At 46.3% G+C, this 12,501-nt stretch overlaps 1 protein-coding gene across 1 annotated transcript; it reads left to right on the top strand.

Annotated features, from left to right (window-relative positions):
* The first annotated feature begins 593 nt into the window (after positions 1–593).
* peb (pebbled) lies at positions 594–10,186 on the top strand. The gene is made up of 3 exons (XM_017138494.3): positions 594–1,099; positions 2,774–3,614; positions 4,449–10,186. Exons 2-3 carry the CDS (start codon positions 2,799–2,801, stop codon positions 9,096–9,098), a joined length of 5,466 nt encoding a protein of 1,821 aa, XP_016993983.2. The 5' UTR covers positions 594–1,099; positions 2,774–2,798; the 3' UTR covers positions 9,099–10,186.
* The last annotated feature ends 2,315 nt before the right edge of the window (positions 10,187–12,501 follow it).

Here is a 12,501-nt window from a genome sequence, read left to right as displayed (position 1 = left end):
AGTGCAAAACCAAAACTGCGAGGGTCTGGAAAAACCAAAACTGGGAGGGTGTAGAAAAGCAGATATTACAAGTGGAGGAAAACCATAACTGGGTACGTGTGGAAAATCTATAATGCGGGAAGTCGAAAAACCAGTGGATTTTGTCCTGCATTCTTCTGCCAGAGATCCAGATAGAAACCTCATTTCCCCCTTACTTTTTGTGTCACCCCCGTGTATTTTGAAACCAGAGATGGAAGAAATGTAAGGGGTGAATGAGGTTTAGTCCCTTCCGCTTCTATGGAGAAACCTCTTGAAAATATGTTATTTTCCAGAGGAATTTTCCCGGTGGGTATTTGCGCCCAAAAAAGAAAAAGAGACGAAGAAATCCAAGCTGCGCTGCCTCCGCTCGAAAGCAGCGCAGTCGCCAGCTTTATCTAACACACACACAGGCAAAAGCGCCGAGACGCGCTCAGGCGCTCTCTCGCTCCGCAGCTCTCCGCTGCTCTCTGCAGATAACTGCGTTCGCTCTCGCGGGCAGAGACGCCGGCAGCGCAGCGGCAGGCGACGTGCTTTTATAAATACAACTCGTAGATACATCTACCAGTCGATTTTCATCTGCCGAATCGGTTGCGCTGCGGCTGCGCTCAAAACTCTGAAAACACTGAACTCGTGCGCGGCGCTTCAAAAACTAAAGACAACCAACTCAGAAAGCAGACGAATCAAATAGTTATTTGAAAAAAAAAACCAAACGGAATTTCTCAATTCTAATCCTACAAGCAAAAACATTTTTTTTAAGTTTCTCAAACACAAACCATTGGGAATTTTGGAATACCCCAAGCTTGAAAGCCAAAGAAGTGTGAAGAATATATAGTGAACCCAAACTTAACACAAAGTGCTATCAGAATTAAACCATCTGATAAAAATTACTACTCAACACCAAAAAGATACCAAAAACCATGGGTAGTTGTTCGACCCAGCTAATCGCAGGAAGAACTTGACCCAAATAAATTGGTACAAAAATGTATTGCAATATTGTGCACATAATATTACAAGAAAATTGAAAAACTAAGAGTTTATTGCAAACACGGTTATTCTGTTACGAGATTACAACAAGTCTGCAGTAAGTATTTGTGAATATAATATTAAAAACATATTCTTAAGACTGCTACATTTGTGCGATTTCTAAGGGCTTTTAAAAGTTAGTTTTTATAGAACTTTCGAACCTGTATTATTTAGAGTTTATAATTTTTCAAAAACTTTTAATATATTCTGCATTTTCTAAACGACTATTCCAAGTAAGAGAGAATTTTGAGAATTTTTCAATATCATGGAAATTTATATTTCAAAGTTAGCTTTTATATTTATTCAAAATTTATCCTTTTCATAATCCAAGTTTCCACTTGACTAGAGTCTCCAAAGCGACAACAACCAAAAAAATGTTTTAATCCAAAATAAATAGAGTAAAAAATATTACCTTAGTGCTGATTCAGTTGCGAAATTTTGTTCAACAGTTGCGACGGCATTTCGACTCCGGAATCGCTTCCCTTTTAATGACTGTGGCCAATGCCAAGACCCTTGAACTTTGACGCACGGTCCGAGAGGGCAAAGAACCAGAATATTCGGTCAGTAGGGTTGATGAGACCCCGTTTATAGGGTTTAATGCAGATTGATGATCTGCCTAATATCACATGGGGTTGTGCCGTGTACAACATGTCAAACGGTTCACTTCACTCGGTTTGATTTCGTTAGATGGCGATTAGAAACTTGTTTTTCGCTGACCAACTCGTGTTCATTGATAATTCCCAGGGTCATAAAGGTGTGAATTTGTTCTGAAATCGCCTTACGATTCCCCGCCCCAAAAATATGTGTTATTGGGAGGGAGTCTTTATCTCAATGACTCTCCATGACTCACGACGACGAATTTGAAATCAGCCAACCAAAATGAAAGGCCAAGCCGAAAGCCAATGGACAACAAAAAACTAACACACATCCACGAAAAATAAGTGATATATATATGTATAAATACGTATAGCGAATAGGTGGGCTCGTTATCGGTAGAAATTTTTGATCAGCCTCTGAGGTTTTTTTTTTTTGTTTTTCGGTGGGAAGTTAGGATTTCCAAATTGATCCACCCCGAAAGCAGCAACAACAACTGGAACACCGCTAATAGTCATAGCCTTGATAACGGTAAATGCTAATGAGCGTGCCCACATTTTTCACCCACATATGTGTGCACACACTGGCAACGAGATAAGCGTGCGGCGTTGCCAGATGCGTATTGAATTCAATTCCTCGCACCTTTTCCGCGGATGCACTTGCAACAGTCGCGAATTCTTCTTATTGGCTTTTCTCGCTAACACGATTTCAAAGTGATTCTTCGCTTCTGTTTTCTGTTGTTGTCGTTGTGTGGAGCATTGTTTATTTTCCTGGGTTCGAGTTCGATCAGCTGTTTATGGGAGCGAAGATTTAGTGTAGGATTACGCGACAATCGGAGAGTGTTATTATTTGATTATTTGAACTCTAGACGGAATAAAGATATAACAGCAAACGTAGTCAAAATAAAGGAATAGGATTTGTTTACGGTGGAAATCTTCAGCTTTCTGCAAAGACTTGTACTTTTGTCTTAAAATATTTTATTGTGAACTCTTATCTACTTACAAACACTAGTTCAAGTGTTGTGCTTGCTTTATTGAGTGTTATTGAATGACAGCCCACTGACAGACGGCGGAAATACCTGATTCCCCATCACTAAGAGTCCTTTTCTCTCTCTCTCCTCCCCAATTCTTTTCTGCAGACTTTCTACAAACACTTGGGGAAAAATGCTCGCCGCACAGCAACAGCAGCAGCAGCAGCACAACAACAGCACAGCGGAAACGGAAATGGAGCGCCAGCGCCGGGACTCCACCACCTCGGAGTCATCCCTGGAGCACCTGGACCTGGGTCGCACGCCCAAGAAGCTGGGTGGCAGCGGTGGCTCCGCCCAGACCACCTCCACGCCCCACGAATTGACGGCGGCGACGTCGCGCAAGCGCAAACTCCGCCAATTGCAGCAGCAGCAACTCAATCACCAGCAGCAGGATTTGCTGAGCGACGAGGAGGAGGAGGAGGAGCGCGACGAGGACGAGGAGCCCCGGAATCTGGGGCGGCACAAGCAGCGCCGCAGCACCCAGGCCTCCATTGTGGTGGACTACAGCGGCGGCGATGCCAGTTCGCTGCGCAAGAAGTTCCGCCTGAATCGCTCGGCGGCGGCCAGTCTCTCGGAATCGGGATTCGTGGATGCCAGCAGCACGGCCCACAGTGGCTATCTGGGCAACAGCAACAGCAGCACCGCCAATAACAACAACAGTACCACCGCAGTTTCTAGTGGTGCAGGTGCTGGGGTGGCTCCACCTGGCGGAGCCTCCAGCAGCAGCGGCAGCAGCAGCAGCGGCGGATCCGGCGGCTCCTCGCCGCAGGGCGGCCTGTGCCTCTCCAGCGGCGAGTCGGGCATCGGAGCCGGGGACGAGCACATGAAGTACCTGTGCCCCATCTGCGAGGTGGTCTCGGCCACGCCGCACGAGTTCACCAACCACATCCGGTGCCACAACTACGCCAACGGCGACACGGAGAACTTCACCTGCCGCATTTGCTCCAAGGTGAGTCATTGGGATCATGAGTGGGATTTTTTTTAAGATTAAGGGTTAGTTGTTGATAAATATGATATTTTATAGGGGGATTTAAATAGGGGTCTTTGTAAATTACCAAATATTAATTAAACTTAATTATGAGGTTGAACCTAAAACACATTTATTTATTTATTATCATTTATTATTATGAAAACCAAGAAACATTTAAACAAATAATTAAATAATAACCAAACAATTTAAAGATTATTTATTATAGCATATTATAATAAACTTAATTGAGAGGTTAACCTAAAAAAATATAAAACTTTTATTGACACTTCAATTTTGATTATCATCATTAGACATTTTTGATTAAAGATAAATTGTTCTTAGAAATTCAAAATTATATTTTATATAAAAAATATAAATTTAATAATTATAAAATTATATAAATATAAAATATTTGATTATCATTATTATTGGACTATATGCAAAACTTATTCAAAACTTTTGATTTCTATAGTTCTTTGATAAATGATAAATTGTTCTTAAAAATTAAAGGAAATATTAATTAAATGTTTAAATGTTTAAACTTAAACCAATATAGATTATTTGAAATTTAATTTTTTTCATAAAATCCGATTATTAATATATTATAATCTAGACTATTATGTTGAATAAATTAAGTAGATTTTTATTTTCACAAAGATCAAATACTAGTTGTTTCTCCAGTTTGTTGGATGAAAAGACAGGTGTGCCAGGGTTTTTTAATAGCTGTAACCCCCGATTGCCTGATTACTCACTCACCTGTTCTCCGCTTCTCCCACTCCTCCCTTCTCTCTCTTTCTCTGCTACCCCAAACAGGTGCTATCCTCGGCCTCATCCCTGGACAGACACGTGCTGGTGCACACGGGCGAGCGGCCCTTCAACTGCCGCTACTGCCACCTGACCTTCACCACCAACGGCAACATGCACCGCCACATGCGCACCCACAAGCAGCATCAGGCAGCGCAGTCGCAACAGCAGCAGCAGTCTCAGTCGCAACAGCAACAGTCGCAACAGTCGCAACAGCAACGCAGACAGCAACAGCAGCAGAATCCCGCCCAGCAGCAGCAGCAGCAACTGGTGGCCACCGCGGGACGAGCGGAGAGCTACGAGAGCGACGCCAGCTGCTCCACGGACGTCTCCAGTGGCCACAGTCGCAGCAGCAGCTCCTTCAACAACAACAACAACTCGCACAAGGCCAACAACAACCTGAAGGAGCTGGAGGACGAGGTGGTGGTGGTGGATCCGCAGGAGAGCAAGCAGCGCCGCCAGAAGACGACCATCAATAACAACAACATTATCGATCGGGAGGAGGATCGGGATAATTTAGATGACGAGGAGGATCGGGAGGAGGAGGCCGATGTGGCCATGCTGACCAGCACACCGGATGTGGCCACCTTGCTGGCCGGAGCCAGTGCCTCCGGCGCGGCCTCCCGTTCGCCCTCCCCCTCGCCGCCGGCCTCGCCCGCCTCCCTGCTGCTCAGCTGCCCCGCCTGCGGAGCCTCCGACTTCGAGACGCTGCCCGCCCTGTGCGCCCATTTGGATGCTAGGCACTCGGATATCCCGGCCAAGTGCCGCGACTGCGAGGTGATCTTCGCCAGCCACCGCCAGCTGCAGGCGCACTGCTGTCGCGGATCCTCTGTCCTGCCGCCGCTCCTGGGAGCCAGTAGTTCGCCCCTCCATGGGGATGAGGATCTGGAGGAGGAGGATGCGGACCGCAAGGAGCGCATGCCCAGCGACGACTTCTTCCAGCAGCTGTACCTTAAGCAGAAGGCCTCCGCCTCCTCTGGCGCCATCTCGCATCCTCCCTCGCCCATCAAACACGAGCCGGCGGACAGCAAGGATCTGGCCGACATCCAGAGCATCCTGAACATGACCAGCTCCAGCTCGAGCTTCCTGCGCAACTTCGAGCAGTCGGTGAACACGCCCAGCTCGAGTCAGTACAGTTTGGATGGCCGGGATCAGGAGGAGGAGGCCCAGGATGCCTTCACCTCGGAGTTCCGCCGCATGAAGCTGCGCGGCGAGTTCCCCTGCAAGCTCTGCAGCTGCGTCTTTCCCAATCTGCGTGCGCTGAAGGGTCACAACCGGGTGCATCTGGGTGCAGTGGGTCCGGCGGGACCCTTTCGCTGCAACATGTGTCCCTATGCCGTGTGTGATAAGGCCGCTCTGGTGCGGCACATGCGCACCCACAACGGAGATCGTCCCTACGAGTGCGCCGTCTGCAACTACGCCTTCACCACCAAGGCGAACTGCGAGCGGCATCTGAGGAACCGGCATGGGAAGACCTCGCGGGAGGAGGTGAAGCGGGCCATTGTCTACCATCCGGCGGAGGATGCCGGCTGCGAGGACAGCAAGTCGCGTCTGGGCGAGGATCTGGCCGATCTGAGCTTCCGTTCGATTAGCCCCACGCCTCCTCCATCGGGAGTAGTGGCGCCTCTGAATGAGAGCAGCACTAGCAGTTCCCAGCTGAAGCACATGCTCCTGGGTGAGAACCTTCATCCGGTGGCCCAGCCGCCGCTTAAGATTCAGGTGAAATCCCTCGACCAGCTGGTGGACAAGAAGCCCTCGGTGGCAGCTCCTCCCAAGCAGCAGGAAGTGGAGAAGGACTTCAGCATGGATGTGCTGGATCTCAGCAAGAAGCCTACAGCCTCTGTTACGCCCACACCCACTGCCCTGCCCACTGTGGTGCCAGGTGCTCCCTCGGATTTGGCTGCCCTCGCTTTGGAGCAGCAGCAGTTGCTCCTCGCCCAGCAGCAGCTGTTCGGCGCTGGCGGGGATGCCGCCTCCCAGTACATGCAGCAGCTCTTCCGCAGCCTCATGTTCCAGTCGCAGACCTCCGGCTTTCCCTTCTTCCCCTTCATGGCGCCCCCGCCGCCCCAGCAGCAGCAATCCCCGCTGGTGAGTTCCGAGAAGGCGCCCCTGGTGAGTCCACCTAGTCGCCTCAGTTCCCTGAATCCCCTGCCAGTGGGAGTGGGTGTGCCCGTGCCCGTTCCACCCGGTGGCCCCGTGAAAATGGTCATTAAGAACGGAGTGCTGATGCCCAAGCAGAAGCAGCGACGCTACCGCACCGAGCGACCCTTCGCCTGCGAGCACTGCTCGGCGAGATTCACCCTGCGCTCGAACATGGAGCGCCACGTGAAGCAGCAGCATCCGCAGTTCTACGCGCAGCGGCAGAGGAGCGGTCACCATGTGATGAGGGGCAGGGGAGCCTCCAGTGCGGCAGCAGCAGCAGCAGCCGCCGCAGCCGCCGCAGCAGCCTCCTCCACCACCTCCGCGAATCACCACCATGGCAGCCATGGCCATGCCCCCATCTCGGAGCAGGTCAAGTACGCCATTCTCGCCCAGCAGCTGAAGGCGCACAAGAACACCGATCTGCTGCAGCAGGCCTTGGCCCATGGCTCCAGCAGCGTGGCCGGGAATCCGCTCCTGCACTTCGGCTATCCCTTAACCACGCCCAGTCCCTTGGGAGTCAACGGGGGTCATCCCATTGCCATGGATGATGATGAGCCCAAGCTGATCATAGACGAAGATGAGGATCATGAGGTGGAGGCCGAGGCGGAGGAGGAGTTCGAGGAGGACGAGGAGGAGGAGCTAGAGGAGCTGGATGAGCCGGAGGTGGAGATGGAGATGGAGCAGCCCGAGCAGCAGCCAGTTGAAGAGGATGCCGAGGAGGAGGAGCTGCCCAAGCCACTGGAGCAAAACGAGGCGGCCCAGAAGATGGCCGAGACCATACTGGAGCAGGCCATCAAGGCGGGCAAGCCAACCGCCAGTCCACAGGAGAATCCTCAAGAGGAGAAAGCACTAGTGACCATGCAGGAACCACCCAGCTCGGCAAGCAGCCTCAAAAACATGATTGCCCAGGCCGAGTCCGTGGGCAAATCCCTCAAAGAGGTGGCCAGTTCGCCGTTCAAAGACGAATCCCAGGACCTGGTGCCGGTGGCCAAGCTGGTGGACAACGCCACCAGCCAGACGATGAGCTTCAACAGCTACTTCCGGCCCAGCGACGTGGCCAACCACATGGAGCAGAGCGACGAGGAGGGCCTGGTGGCCTCTGGCAGTGCCAGCGAGAGCAACAACAGCGGCACCGAGGACGTCACCTCCAGCAGTTCGGGCAGCGAGCCCAAGAAGAAGTCCGCCTACAGTTTGGCGCCCAATCGGGTCTCCTGTCCTTATTGCCAGCGGATGTTCCCCTGGAGCAGCTCGCTGCGCCGGCACATCCTCACCCACACCGGGCAGAAGCCCTTCAAGTGCTCCCACTGCCCGCTGCTCTTCACCACCAAGAGCAACTGCGACCGCCATCTGCTGCGCAAGCACGGCAACGTGGAGTCGGCCATGTCGGTCTATGTGCCCACCGAGGACGTGAGCGAGCCCATTCCGGTGCCCAAGTCGGTGGAGGAGATCGAGCTGGAGGAGCAGCGGCGTCGCCAGGAGAAGGAGAGGGAGTTGGAGCGGGAAAGGGAGCGGGAAAGGGAGCTGGAAAGGGAGAGGGAGCTGGAGAAGGAGCGTGAGCTGGAGAAGGAGAAGGAGCGGGAGCGCCAGCAGCTCATCCAGAAGCTGGCGGCCCAGATGAATGCCGCTGCCGCTGCCGCCGCTGCAGCAGGAGGATCTGGCGGAGCAGCTGCAGCGGATGCCCTGGCTGGCGGAGATCTGCCCTACAAGTGCCATCTCTGCGAGGGATCCTTCGCAGAGCGACTGCAGTGCTTGGAGCACATCAAGCTGGCCCATGCCCACGAGTTTGCCCTGCTCCTGGCCAAGGGAGCCATCGAGAACGAGTCGCTGGAGGCGGCCAATCCCCACCAGCAGCAGCAGCAGCAGTCGTCGTCTGTCCACTCCGATGACGAGGCAACCAATGGCAACGGAAGTCGCGGCAAGTATCCCGACTACAGCAACCGCAAGGTGATCTGCGCCTTCTGCGTCCGCCGCTTCTGGTCCACCGAGGATCTGCGGCGCCACATGCGCACCCACTCGGGGGAGCGACCCTTCCAGTGTGACATCTGCCTGAGAAAGTTCACTTTAAAGCACAGCATGCTGCGGCACATGAAGAAGCACAGTGGAAGGGCCCACAACGGGGACAATCCGGGATCCGATTGCTCCGATGATGAGCAGGTGATGAGCAGCCCACCGGGCACTCCAGCTCCAGTTGCTCCTCCTGCAGCCACTCCCAATCCTCCAGTGAACAACAACAATAGCTGCCATGTGAACAACAACAATGGGGGCGGCGCCGCCGCCAAGGGATTGGGCCTGAAGCTGCCCAAGCTGCATGAGCTCCTGGACAAGGCCAGCGAATGGAGGGCCAGTCGGCTGGGCGAGCACAAGGAGAACCTGGGCGAGGCTACTCCCTCGCCGGCGGCAGTCGCTGGTTCGGATCTAATTGGCAACCTGCTGGGCATCAGCGACCAGGGCATCCTCAACAAGCTGCTCTCCTCCGCCGACGAGGCGGCCAAGCTCCTCGGCGTGGACAACAAGTGAGGCAGTGAACCCATAGCCATACAAACTGATTCTGGAGCAGCAGCAGTCTTACACCGCCTTACGTATACCAAAGCTTAAATAGTTTTCATTAATGGTAGTCTATAGAGAAAAGTACTTAAAAGTAAAAAGTAAAATAGGGTGCTCGATTATATCGTCACAACTGAAGAACCCTGTTTTATAAACCCCATATCATTTTTTTTTTTTGAGACCTCTTCTTTTTTTTTGCCCACCCTTATTTTAAGCGGTCCAACCAACAAAAACCACAAGCTAATCAAAATCTTTGGAGACAAACACTATTTTTTTTAACACTTTTTTTTCCTAGCTATAGTACTTATTTAAGAATTAAACTTAAGTAGCTGCAATGACAACAAAAAGACAAAGAAATACCGAAAAACAACGAACATTTTAGCATGACAAAAGAAAGACTTGACACGAAATACAAAAATACACAACTAAAATAAAAATAATAATATAATGTACATTGAAAGAGGCCTTGAGAACCGCAGCGTGGCTTAAACCTAGTTATATAAGGAAGAGGGCAGGCGAAATAGTGCTGCTTGCAACTAAGTATAGTCAAGTAGTCGTAAGCCTAGATCTAGATACATTTTTTTTAGGATCTTATTTAACGAAACTCATTCATTGCTGTAGCCTAGAAAACAACACATAAAACATATTAAATATATAGCTATTTAAATATACGAAACGCATGATTCTTATATAACTAAATTAGTGGACTTCTTACAGCAATAACCAAAGCATTTCGCGTTTGTAGCGTTGTTTAAGCTAAACGAAAATAAACGAAATTACATTTACCCAATACATGCCTATACATATATATATTTATAAAAAGCACACCCCACTACTATTATATAGAATACATATATGGTTCTAGCCGCAGCCGCGAATCGGTTATATTTAATGTGGATGCAGCAGCAACAAACTACTGAACAAATTAAACTATGTACTTAGCGATTATGAATGTACTTAAAACCGTAAAAGTGTACTTAATTGTAAACTCAGAAAGACACACGCAACGAGAATGGATTACAAATTGAATTCAAATAAAATAACGATGAAAGAACAAACAATCTGCGATGGTTCTACATTTTGGGGATTTGTTTTAGGTTTTTTCATTTCACTTTAAGGACACTTTATTTTTTGCCATTTTTCATAAAAAATTATTTTAAAAATTGGCGAAAATTTTATTTTTCCAAAATTACACGGAAAGTTTTATGGATTTATAGCAAATTTTGTTATCTGTTCAAAACAGTATGAATTTTTGGTGTAGGACCATTTTTGGCCAAGTTACAGCAAAAAAACCAAAAGAAAAAATTCCAATTTTTGTCAAAAACTGAAATCGCGAATTTCCAAAAAAAAACCAAACCCGTTTTTTCGCTAAAACATTGCAGTTTTTTCGCTATAACAAAGCAAATACTGATTCAAAGTATGGATTGTCATACCTTTCTGAACTCGTTATTAAATTTCCTAACGATTGGCATTTAAACCTTGACAATTTATTCATTTTTAATTTTTCGCAAAAAATCATGGGGTACTCCCTTATAAAAAAATTAAAAATTGGCGAAAATTTTATTTTTCCAAAATTACACGGAAAGTTTTATGGATTTATAGCAAATTTTGTTATCTGTTCAAAACAGTATGAATTTTTGGTGTAGGGCCATTTTTGGCCAAGTTACAGCAAAAAAACCAAAAGAAAAAATTCCAATTTTTGTCAAAAACTGAAATCGCGAATTTCCAAAAAAAAACCAAACCCGTTTTTTCGCTAAAACATTGCAGTTTTTTCGCTATAACAAAGCAAATACTGATTCAAAGTATGGATTGTCATACCTTTCTGAACTCGTTATTAAATTTCCTAACGATTGGCATTTAAACCTTGACAATTTATTCATTTTTAATTTTTCGCAAAAAATCATGGGGTACCCCCTTATAAAAAAATTAAAAATTGGCGAAAATTTTATTTTTCCAAAATTACACGGAAAGTTTTATGAATTTATAGCAAATTTTGTTATCTGTTCAAAACAGTATGAATTTTTGGTGTAGGACCATTTTTGGCCAAGTTACAGCAAAAAAACCAAAAGAAAAAAATCCAATTTTTGTCAAAAACTGAAATCGCGAATTTCCAAAAAAAAACCAAACCCGTTTTTTCGCTAAAACGTTGCAGTTTTTTCGCTATAACAAAGCAAATACTGATTCAAAGTATGGATTGTCATACCTTTCTGAACTCGTTATTAAATTTCCTAACGATTGGCATTTAAACCTTGACAATTTATTCATTTTTAATTTTTCGCAAAAAATCATGGGGTACCCCCTTATAAAAAAATTAAAAATTGGCGAAAATTTTATTTTTCCAAAATTACACGGAAAGTTTTATGGATTTATAGCAAATTTTGTTATCTGTTCAAAACAGTATGAATTTTTGGTGTAGGACCATTTTTGGCCAAGTTACAGCAAAAAAACCAAAAGAAAAAATTCCAATTTTTGTCAAAAACTGAAATCGCGAATTTCCAAAAAAAAACCAAACCCGTTTTTTCGCTAAAACGTTGCAGTTTTTTCGCTATAACAAAGCAAATACTGATTCAAAGTATGGATTGTCATACCTTTCTGAACTCGTTATTAAATTTCCTAACGATTGGCATTTAAACCTTGACAATTTATTCATTTTTAATTTTTCGCAAAAAATCATGGGGTACCCCCTTATAAAAAAATTAAAAATTGGCGAAAATTTTATTTTTCCAAAATTACACGGAAAGTTTTATGGATTTATAGCAAATTTTGTTATCTGTTCAAAACAGTATGAATTTTTGGTGTAGGACCATTTTTGGCCAAGTTACAGCAAAAAAACCAAAAGAAAAAAATTCCAATTTTTGTCAAAAACTGAAATCGCGAATTTCCAAAAAAAAACCAAACCCGTTTTTTCGCTAAAACGTTGCTGTTTTTTCGCTATAACAAAGCAAATACTGATTCAAAGTATGGATTGTCATACCTTTCTGAACTCGTTATTAAATTTCCTAACGATTGGCATTTAAACCTTGACAATTTATTCATTTTTAATTTTTCGCAAAAAATCATGGGGTACCCCCTTATAAAAAAATTAAAAATTGGCGAAAATTTTATTTTTCCAAAATTACACGGAAAGTTTTATGGATTTATAGCAAATTTTGTTATCTGTTCAAAACAGTATGAATTTTTGGTGTAGGACCATTTTTGGCCAAGTTACAGCAAAAAAACCAAAAGAAAAAATTCCAATTTTTGTCAAAAACTGAAATTGCGAATTTCCAAAAAAAAACCAAACCCGTTTTTTCGCTAAAACGTTGCTGTTTTTTCGCTATAACAAAGCAAATACTGATTCAAAGTATGGATTGTCATACCTTTCTGAACTCGTTAT

The sequence above is a fragment of the Drosophila takahashii genome, chromosome X (genome assembly GCF_030179915.1).
Source record: "Drosophila takahashii strain IR98-3 E-12201 chromosome X, DtakHiC1v2, whole genome shotgun sequence".
NCBI lineage: Eukaryota > Metazoa > Arthropoda > Insecta > Diptera > Drosophilidae > Drosophila > Drosophila takahashii.
This window is presented reverse-complemented; position numbering and strand designations above follow the sequence as displayed.